The sequence below is a fragment of the Limanda limanda genome, chromosome 6 (assembly GCF_963576545.1).
Source record: "Limanda limanda chromosome 6, fLimLim1.1, whole genome shotgun sequence".
Lineage (NCBI taxonomy): Eukaryota > Metazoa > Chordata > Actinopteri > Pleuronectiformes > Pleuronectidae > Limanda > Limanda limanda.
In genome coordinates this window covers 16467254-16478890 of record NC_083641.1, presented here as the reverse complement: position 1 = coordinate 16478890, position 11637 = coordinate 16467254, and the positions used below count along the sequence as shown (strand labels likewise).

General features: G+C 44.2%; 1 protein-coding gene across 1 annotated transcript in view; it reads right to left on the bottom strand.

Moving 5' to 3' along the window:
• Nucleotides 1-10633, bottom strand: part of kmt2a (lysine (K)-specific methyltransferase 2A) — a 36714-nt gene extending 26081 nt beyond the window's left edge. The window contains exons 1-2 of the mRNA XM_061072680.1: nucleotides 10369-10633; nucleotides 112-184 (exon numbers count right to left, since the gene is read on the bottom strand). Coding sequence (XP_060928663.1) covers nucleotides 112-184; nucleotides 10369-10614 — 319 coding nt within the window. The 5' untranslated portion in view covers nucleotides 10615-10633. The remainder of the gene's footprint in view (nucleotides 1-111; nucleotides 185-10368) is intronic.
• Between the last annotated feature and the right edge of the window lie 1004 nt (nucleotides 10634-11637).

The following is an 11637-nucleotide window of genomic DNA, read 5'->3' as shown; positions in this document are numbered from 1 at the left end:
ACAAGGGACATTTAGGTGGCATGGAAGCATCAGATATAGACAACCTGCACAGGAAGAGGTATCTCAAGACATCTGCAAGGTCTCTGATAGGCCAGCAGGGAGTTACTTTACCTGAAGAGGTTGTTGAAGCACACTGTACTCTTGTCTGCTCGTCAACAATCCCAAATCCTCCAAATGCTTCTTCCTACAAGAAAAGGTGAAAAGCTATTAAATCCTTTGTGAACATACAATTTATGTAATGATAAAACACAGCATAGAAGCAATGGCTGGACAAAGGTGCAACATCGATCATGGTACATAATTGTCAGTTGGCCTAAATGTTCAACACTAATATCAGTTCAGAAGTAGGACTAAGATAAGAAATATAGCTTTGAGGATATGAAATGCTCAATCACTTTCGCTTGCTGGCTCTCGCTGTGCTTTCTTCTTCTTTGGTTTTCAGGGTGACATGTCTGCAGCCAGATAAGTCTTAAACCACAACTGAGATTGAATTGCTAACATCCAAATTTTACTGAGTGACTAACACATCGTGCCGCATTCCTGCTCCCCGAAGGAAATGTTATATTCTAAGGTGGTTGCTCATAGATGTACAGTCAGACAGAGAGCCCGGACAAGGACACAGACAAAACAAAGAGGCCTTAAAGAGAAAGTTCACCCAAAAATGAAAATTTCTGTTTTTTCCTGTTGTTTTATTCAGTCTGAGGAAGGACTCACCATTGACTTCAATAGTATTGGATTCTTCTGTAACACTGTTTACCCCTGAGACTCCAGACCTGTTTTGTGGACTCAAACACTTTACCCAACCCTCCATCGGCATAGTGGTGAGTAGATAATGAGTGTATTTTCATTTCTTGGTGAACTATCCCTTTAAGTCTATAGCTGTATGAGCAGCCCTGTGAGTTTAAAATGCTCATCAAACAGCTCCATCACACAAGATGTGTGGTGTGATGAAGTCTTGTGGTGCACAAGGCCATGTTGTTACCTTCCTATGGTGATATATCATTTACGCTGTAAGCGTTTCAGATTATCTCAGCTGGAGCTTATCACACTTAAAGGAGACACATTGTGCTTTTTCAATTTTTCTTTTTCATCTATTGAGGTTTAAAGTTTTGTGTATGTAAAAGATAAAAAAGCCCAAAGTCCACAGTAAAGTTGGCTCCTCCAAAGAAAACACACCTCGGTAGTCTAGCCAATACTTCTATAGCATCATGATGTCAGATGGTCCCAGTTTGCATAATGTATGACCTTAACAAAGCCAGTGAAAGGAAGAACAGAGGTGCACATTTTCCTACATATGCTGGAAGTGGTTGACCGGTCACTCCAATCAGAGCAGACTGAGCTCTATTGGGAGGGGCCCTTAAAGAGACATCGACTTCTTAAAAGCGGAATTATTTCTCTTTTTTCATCTCTTGGTCCATGACATAATAAACAAGTCTTCATTTATGCACAAAACACTGGGACGGATGATGCATCAAAAAGCATTTAAGAACCTGATATGGCAGATAAACCAGACTATAATGAATGATGCTGCAAGTTCTTGCACAACAAAAACAGACTATATTCTAGGAACAAATGCCAGCAGATATAATGCACCTCGCAATTGAGTGAGTGTTATTCCTCTACCTCAGTGGTTCCCAAACTTTTTACAGTCCCATACCCCTTCATACATTCAATCTCCAGCTACGTACCCCCATGTTATTTTTTAATGTTTGTTACTGCCGCCGCCCCCAAGAAATTGTGAGTGAATGTAATACACTGTAAAACCAGACTGAAAAACAATCCTCTCGTGCTCTCAGTCCAACTGAAATTAGCAGAAGATGATTAACATCTTGAGGATTCAGTGTGTGTCACTACTTCTTCCAATCAGTGTGTGTGTGTGTGTTTAAGAGTCGAGGTGAGTATGTCATTTCGTCATGTTTATTTATAGCAGCATGCAGGGATACAGTCGAGGTCTCGTTGGCCCAGTTTGTGGAGCAGCTGCTAACCAAGTGTGCGCACACAATTACATGAGAACTGATTTGCACCAGCCAAGAATTTCACACATCCTGATGTGTGCAACCAAAGTCTCCTTTATTTGTTAAAAATCACAACAACAGATAGTCAACAATGCTGTTTATCCTGGTAGGAAATATAAACCTGAGCATCCTCCACTCCTCATAGTGCAGCTGAGCATCCTTTTCCTCTTACATCCTCTCCTCTCTGAGGCAGCTTCTGCTCCTGGTTGGTGTTGTTGCAGAGCAGAGGGGGGCGGAGTACCAACACACGCCTCTGACTCGCTGCTATAGTGTGAGTTGCAGTCAATGACATCACAACACGCTTTAGTAGGGGAGAGTGCACAGAGCGGGCTGTGCAGGTTCATGCTGCACATGCACACTCGAACATGTTGTGCACACGCACCTCCCGATGCTGTCAGCCACACAAACACTTCACACATATAGAGAGAGGAGAAAAACCTGCGCATGAACTGCACAGTGAGATGTAAACAAGCGGAGCACAGGAGTGAGGTTTGCGGGGGAGGGGAGCACAGACGAAGCAAGCACGCAAAGCATAGCAAAGAAAGGAGGAGGTCTGTGGGAGGAGGGAGAGGAGGAGAGAAGAAAGAGACAAGGAAGCAGCATTTTGACCACATGTACCATCAACAACAGAAGGAGCGCGGCAGTCTCCCGGGAGCAGAGGATGAAAAGGGTTTGGTGTTTCAACATGCTCCTGCAGCCCCTTGCCAAATCCCAATCTAAACGGGCCTCCCACACACGACAAGGCAGCCCCTTCCTCCCCCTTGCTCCATGCCATGCTCCCTAACACATATTCAGTCACTCACTGCTCGCTCACTTGCTTCCCACCCACTGACTACTGAGCACTGAGCAGCAGCATGTGAAACACAAGGCTCACCATGAGCTCAATAGTAGGGCAGGCAAACGGAGGTACCATCAAGAAGTAAACAAACACTGTAGTAGACTAGCAAGGTGAGGGGAATGCTCTGCCTTTCCTTGCAACATGCAAGGGATCAAAAGTTGCTGAAAAGATCTGAGTTTCCCTTTTCTTTTTTTATCTTTTCTGCTTAAAGATTGTACAAGAACGTTTTTGAACACAACTGTTCTAGTTCTTCTCCTGCTGTCGCTCTCACCATGAGATCCTGAGCAGTTTGACTTCCTGCTGCTCTGTCACATCTTATGTAAATGATCAATACATAAATGACTGGATATGAAATCCAGAGATCAAAGAAAAGGAAACTGATCTGAATCATTGAGGCGACAGCATCATTAGTCTCGAGAGGTGCGGGGGACTGTCCCTGACAGCTATGAGGAGAACATAAGTTTGGTTTGAGGTAAACATCTCAAACTGAAAAGCAAAGGGGACTTTTACTGACAATCAAGACAGCGTTTATCAGAAATCAAACAGCAGCCGATAAGGGACCAGTTTCCTGGGCAGGCTATAAACCAGGTTTTATCTGCAGAAGTCATTTCTTAACAATGGATTCTCAGACTACTTTTAACATAGATTATATTTAACCACCTACATTAGTCTTCATTACTTAGAGTTAATGCACATAGCTTTAACTTGCAGGAGCTCCTAAAAGCTGTAAATAATCACAATAAGCCCATAACTTTTTGAAAGTGTATGAGCAGACACAACTAGAGCACACCTCTGCCAAGGCTAAATTGAAAATGTTGGATTTTTACTTCCATACAAATCCTCCTAATTTCCAAATGCTACGAAAACCTCCCCAACTAAATCGGAAGCCAAATTTAGCAGGTTCTTCCCTGGCACATGCCCCATCCCTCCTCCACGTACTTTTGCCCAATCCAACTGACAAATAGGGTTGGGCCAATGGACAACACCATTGTGTCCCTTTAGCCCAATCCAAACAACATCCGGACAGACCCTGCCACAAACACAAATGTACACACACATTGCAATTCCATTGTCCCTGCTATAATAGAGAAAAATATACTAATTACTTATCATTTATGACAAGTTGTTTCCTGCACAAGTTTGTTTTTGGCCTGATCCAGATCCAAGTCTTTTAAAGGTTCAGTGTGTAAAATGTGGGTGAAAGGGATCTATATGCTGGAAATTGAATATAACATAATCCTATGGATGTTTTAACTCATGTGTAATCATCTAAATTGTATGATTAGTTGTTTTCTTTACCTTAGAATGGGCCCTTTTACATTGGAAGTGGGTCCTCTCTACGTAGGACGCCATGTTTCTTACAGTAGACCAAAACTTGACAAAGTAAGTGAGGGGTATTCATCTGCAATATGCAACCTCACCACTAGATTTCACTACATCCTACACACTGAACCTTTAATATCGAGTCTGAACATAACAATTCTGTACTTCACATTATGACACCTACATTTTGATTAAAGTCTCAGTGTATCTGACACGTCGAAATAACAGAGCTGTAAACTAGTTCTTCCCAAATACCCTGTTTTTATGAGCTTATTCATCCACATACTCAGTAACATGCTTTAAAAAATATGTGTATGTAAGATGAGATGAATGAAAGTTCATCTTGGAGAACAGCGTCGTCAGCAGCGACGTGATACAAAACGCTAAGACGTCTCACTCTGTTAATTTCATTGGAATTAGAGAAACACACAGTTCACCCATGCTTGTAGAGTGGTTGTGGTCGTAGAGTGGTGGTTCTTCTCTCACAATTCTATCTTTGACAAGATAGTGGCTTGCAGAGATCACACAAACAGCCATGTTTCATTTAGAGCTGCCATCAAGTTAATTGTCTACAGATGATAAAACTGCTACCATTTGTATTTGAACACTGCGATGCTTAGCACCAGCTGAAGGTTTTCTACGCTACATTGCTAATGATAATGATGATTATTAGTGATTGTTGCTAATGATTATTAGTGTAGAAGCTTAGTAAACAAAGATCATCAATTGTGATGCTCCACTGTAAACACTCAGATTTAGTAGATACACCAAACCCTATTGAAAAATAAACAAACCTACAGACATGTGAAAACATTAGGAAGATAAAACAAATTCACTATGAAATTACTCGTATGGCCCCCAGTCAACCTCTCTCCTTCAAATATAATATTTACATTCATGAAATATTACATAGCAAAAAATGGCGTTGGGTACATTGGTAAATGGGAAGTTGGAAAAAGGCTCAATGTAGAAGTGTGTAGATAGACTTTCTACTGCTTATCAATACCAGCAAACTCAGTTTCCATTATACTTTCTTACCTATGTTAATTAGGTTTTGCACTATATTGCACCTAGTTAAGTTTATTCTGGAGGTCAAAAGAAATACAGTTAAGATTTGGAGTTAACAAGGGAAGAAAGGGGTGACACAGTCTTTTTTTGCGAGAGAACAAGTGTCTCATCTCATCTCCCTAACCACCCCACACACCCCAACACACTACTCCCCCACATATTTAAATAAATGCAAAATTAATATGAGCCAAAATGTATAAATCATCAAGATTTCAAACAAATCTTGCTAACAAATGCATTATAATCACAAGGACTAGGCAAAGTGAGAAACTTTAAGTCAGACGTTATCCATTTAAAGATAGAAAATCATCTGAATGAATAACGAGGAGGAAAAGAGTGGAAGGAGTTTGGATCAGACTGAGGGGAAGGATGTCAAATAAATGTTTAATTTGTCAGGTCAGGACCCTGTCAGTCACTGTGATGCTCTTATGAGGTTTTCCCTTTCCTACTACTCTGAGAAAAAAAACACACATATTCTTGACACATTCCAAGAAGCTTACATTTACTGTAGAGACACTGTGCATCATCCTTTCCTGGAATATAAATTGAAGATGATGAGTTCATACTCCTATATGGCCCTCTCATGAGATATCTCTTCAAACAGGCCAAAGAGGAATTCCAAGAATTGTGCCAACTTCTGCTATTAATTATACAAAGCAGCGAACATGAGTAATATGAAAGAATGTTTCAAATCTGCTCTGAGTCACTGCTTAAAACATCTTGTTTCCTCCACCAGAATGAATTACCCTGTGGTGGGACTCTTTTGTAACCCCTGTCAGCCCCCAAGCAAAAGGTGGACATTTGTTTTTTCAAGTGTCCAAACACTGAGTGCAACTGTTTTCACATTTGTTCGACAGTAACACAAACCAAAACAAACACTTTCCAGGGAAAGGTGCCTCCTCTTGCTACACCTCGCACGTAGGGAGACATGAACAGTCAATGGACAAAGACAAACAGACAGACAGATTGGCATGTGTGTATGGTGTCTGTCTTGCACACACACACACACACACACAGGCTGGCTGGCATCCGTAGACACACACCCCCTCCTACCCACCCAAGTAGGCTGCTTGAATTGAAGTTCTAATCAAAATAAAGACAAAGAAGGCATGCCCACTTCTGAGTGCAATAAGGGACATAAAGTCTGAGGGACACCCCTACCACAAACACACACACACACACACACAACACAAAGAGTAAGACGACACAATTGTCGCCTTTCTCCCAGTCAGGCAACTCTTAAAGCAGAGGTGAAAGCTCCTTGCCCGCCTGCTGTAGTAGTATAAAGCCATGGATGGGAGGGTCTGTGACTAATTCTCCTCCCAGCGTTGCCCCGTTGGGAGGAGGGGTGTCGCCCCACACCCTTTGATATCCCTGCCTGTGCTCTTTCAGCTGCCTGCACTTTGTGAGAGCTAGAATAAAAGCAGACACAAAGCTTCCTGCTCCAATCCACACGCTGTCTCTGGGATGGGTAAGCGGTTAGGGGGGGGGTTGTCTTCGATTTAAATAGGCCAAACACCTGCTGGACTGAAACCCCTTCCGCTCAAACACACCATTTCTCTCAAATCAGTGAGGCAAAGAGACATTTAGGGTTGATACATCTATTCAGCTGCACTTTTGTATGAATGATTAAACATTGATAATAATATGGGGGATGGACAGATGCAGCAGGAGGCATGATATAATGGAGCAAGGACAAAAAGTGAGAATGATGCTAAGCCTGATTAGCTTTACAGTGAGGTTGCGGGGGGGGTGATAAGATCACACGTCTACAAAATAAAGTCAACATGGACTAAATTCAGCATCAAAACAAGCAACAACAATTTGGCCGGATCCGGAAAATGAATTCCCTACACACATAAAGCTAACAAATGCCTTCATTAGGGCAGCAACGGCCGACAAGAACCCCTTTGAGCCAGCCCAATAGGCTTAGTGATCCATTCCAAAGTGGCAGCTGTCAGGAGAAAAGTTGCTCTGCCTCTCAGACGGCGTTGTGTGTGTCTGAAGTGGATTTGGGGTTTTTTCTGCTTGGGTGGAGGAAGGAGGGGTGACCAAGTGTCAGGCTGGCACACAGCTCGGGGTCGCCCTGTAAGCTCAGCAGGCTGCAGTGTGACACTGAACAATCCTGCCCCGTTCTGGCCAGACAGGCACTACACTGCTTCTCTATTAAATCCCCACGCTGTGTCCGCATCTTCCACCGGCTTCAGGTGCCAAGGGGGGTTTAGTGGTCCAGTCCTGTCTCTACAAGTCCAAACACTGCTATCTTCTCATTCACTGGAGCCAGGGAAGAGGGAATGTATTGTTACATGTAACACCACTCTCTTGAAAGGTTGACGTTACATCTGTTCCTCCAGAGTATCATTAAGCTGTGATTTATAGCACAAATGTACGTCACGACCACAATACGCTCTCCATAATCTTTATATGATTCAACCTGCAAAGTCATTTTATACACCAGCCTGTGTCTACACACCCCGATCACTGGTATACTCCCAGCTTTCAGTCTTTCAGAAGGGGGTGGGAAGAGCTCAAAAAGCTTGAAAACTTACATTTCAAGAAAAACATGTGTTTCTCCAGAACCTTTTAATGCATTGATTTAAAATATATTGCACTTTTGAATCAATTGAGTCATCATGCTTCATGCACATCTTCCATAGTATTCATGTTTTACAGGACCCTCTTATTCCTCCACACATCCCAAACACTGCTGCACTCTGAACGGCCACATGGACTCATGGCGTTGTATAACGAATGTTTCTCTAGAATACTGTGAAATAAAGATGCTAATATGATATATGAGAATAATGTATTTTTACAATGTTCTGCTAAATCTAACAGCAACACTGTGATGATTTTTTGTTTCAATCTCCCAAATATTAGCATTAAAAATGTATTCAAGATCCATGCATTTTTTCAAGTTCAGACTAAAAAAAACAATAAAAACGTAGGTAAACGTCAAAGTGGCGTGTATGCAAACACTCCAGTACTCTAACCCAAAGAGACTGGGAGCAGTGGAGCTGCTGGTAAACATCTTACATTTCTGGAGTGTTTCTCCAGAACCTTATAAAGCATTGATTTAAAATATATTGCACTTTAGAATCAATTGAGTCATCATGCTTCATGCACATCTTCCATACTATTCATATTTTACAGGACCCTCTTATTCCTCCACACATCCCAAACACTGCTGCACTCTGAACGGCCACATGGACTCATGGCGTTGTATAACGAATGTTTCTCTAGTATACTAAATATACTACGAAATAAAGATGCTAATAGGATATATGAGAATAATGTATTTTTACAATGTTCTGCAAAATCTAACTGCAACACTGTGATGATTTTTTTTTTTTCAATCTCCCAAACATAAGCATTCAAAATGTATTCAAGATCCATGCATTTTTTCAAGTTCAGACTAAAAAATCAATAAAAAACGTAGCTAAACGTCAAAGTAGCTCCAACCAGAAGAGACTGGGAGCAGTGGAGCTGCTGGTAAACATCCCCACACAGCGTGCTCCCACTGCAGAGGACGCGTGCTGCTCATCATGGAGAAGGAAGATGGTAGTTCGCTAAGAGGAACACACCCCCACATCACACGGTCCGTCAAGAAGGGGGCTCGTTGTTATTGTAGCCAGCCCTGCACGCGCACACTGTCACGACCACGTCTCGTCTCTCTGCTGGAACAAGCCGATCCAAACACCAAATACACCGATACACTCTCACAAGCACTCCAGCTCCAAGGGGGGGAGCGATCCTGGACGTGTGGCCGTGCACCAGACGTCCCCCGTCCCCCCCCTTGAGCATTATCAGCCCGATATTATTTTGGTACGAGCTACGTAGTGGCTGTGAGGAGACGGGGAAAACATGTCCCCCTCCCATTTTCCTATGCATCAGCAATAGCCCCAGTGGCTAGCGTGGCGTAATGCGTAGCATGGTAGCTGCCCTAGCACACCACCACCACAACCCAGCCGGGGAAATTATTTACTTTCGTGTGCGAGCTCCGCCAACTCCGGCTGCAAAGCTTTAACCCGATGTGTGCTCGGCCGGAGGAGGAACACAGCAGCCTCCCGGGCGAACCTGCAACTTTGACGCCGCTTACGTCGGCAGGGATCCTGGTGTGGTTGTGGCTGTGAGGTGTAGACAGCTAGCCTGCGAGCTAACCCGTCCAGCTACGCTAGCCGAGCCTCGCTGGACGGCTGGCACCTCACTGGAAACAGCGAGTTCAGGCTGTAAATACTGAGCTGTGAGGCTTGTAAGGACCGATTGTTAGATAGTAACGAGCAAACCAAGTGAATAGCGAGCAGCCCCGTTCACGCAGAAGCTACAGACGGACGCTAAGTTCACGTTAGCTAGTTACAAACCACAATTGTAGACACTCGCCTCCCCTCAAGTTGACATGTCTTGTTTTCAAACACACCACACGCTACCGTGAAGGTCCCGGGATGCTTCTCCCCGAGCAAACCTCCCTATAATAAACACACATATTCAAACACTGCTTTAATGTGTAGAAATCACATTAAATCCAAAAAACGGGACGATAACTTTTGCTCTGCGTTAATGTGACATGATTATGAAGGCTTCACGTCAAAGCTAATGTCAAGGAGCTAACTAGTGAACCAGTTACAAGGGCTTAGCTCCACACAGCCCAGACAGTCAGTGGGTGGACCGGTGTCTGGGCTGTGTGGGACCCGGGCTGGGGGCTGCGATCGCCGGGGAAAACACCAGGGGTTTCTCCACAATGTTTTGGTTCGGTTAGCAGCCTGATGCTAGCAGCTGCTCATCCACACTGTGTGGATGTAGCATGCCCCCCCCTCCTCCTCCTCACTCCACCCGAGGAGGAAACTTTCTCTCAGGTAGAACCCATAGAGAACCCAAACGTGAGAACCCGCCGGGGGCTGAAGTCAACAAGGGGACACGTTCCCGGGGAGTTTAAGGCCACAACAACCCGACTCAAAGTTAACTGCATCCCGGGCAATGACAAGTTTGCTTCCAGCCCCAGTGAGGGAGAGATGGTCAGAGAGTCACCGTTAGCTCCCGGGCTGTGAGGACCAGCTCTCCCGGGGGGGACCGAGCCCCAGCGCCGGTCCCACCCGGGCTCTGCTCCCCGTCCCGTCCCGTCCTTACCTCCGCGCTGCTCGAGTCGCTCGATTCCCCCAAAACATCCCGGAATTTCTGCAGGTTGCTCCCGATGACCGAGGAGACCTGTAGTGCAGCGTCGAACCCGGGTCCGAGCCCCGCTGCGTTGGGGTGGCCTCCCGAGACGCTCCGCAGAGAGGCAGTCACCCGGACTCGGCCCGCTCGCCTCCCGGTGCCGGAGTGGCTGCTCCCTCCGGGCCGAGCGGGGAACCGCCACCGACAGCTGTGCGCCATTTTACTCTCTCTGCCTGTCTGCTGCCCTGTGAGCACAGATACCTCGGTGGGCGGAACCCTAACCCAGCACTCACAGGAACAACCTCCGCCACAGCGCCCCGCTCTCACTGGCCGACACGTCGTTATCCAGGTTGCGGGGCGGAACCCGAGAAACCCCGACAATGCATTTCCTCCGCGGCCTCGTTCACACTCTGCATGGCTGATTCCAAATCAGGTTCAGGGGCTTTGCCCGGGAAAGGAGCTCCGCACTTGAATCAGGAGAAAGGACCAGGCCGTTGTTCCCGGTCACTTTCCAGGTTGAACAACAAGGAAAGTGATGTGTTTTTTAACAAGTGGCAGTGAAAGTGTGAAATGATACAAGAGCAAGTAGCACTGGAGAAACAAGGCAGTGGATACCTGTTAAACCAGGGGCGCAGCAAAGAAATCTGTTAGCCTATGATTCTCTGTTAAACATTAAATTTTGAATGTTTATTTTACACTTAGTATTTATGGTAAGTCAGAAAATTTCGATAAGTAGCCTATAAGTCAGTGTGTACAATTTAGTTACATCTAGTGGCAACTTCACACCCCAAAAAACTATTCCGTATTTATCTGAACATCAAGTCAAAGTTGAGAAACTGAAAAAATTGTCAACATGACATCTTTCAAGAGGGTGATTTGCAGACTGCATGTATACTCCCTTCTCCTATCTTGAGTATATAATTAAGTAATCAAGAAAAAGTTATAGAGGGAATTGCTTTGGCAGGTTTCTTAGTTGTAATTAAAACGTATTGCACCATTGTCAGTGATAATCATACATTCAAAAAACACAGTTATGAGCTTATAATTATTATTGTTATTAATTTGAAAATAAGACCTCCATTAAAGTTGATGTCCCTAATGTAACATGTTACACTTTAAGAACTTCAAGGTTTTTGAATATTAAACTTTATACAGAATCATATGTAGTCTGTTTGTAAATAACAGTCATTTTCAGCAACTTAGAGATTTATATTCAGATACAAACTGGGAAAGCAAAGAAAA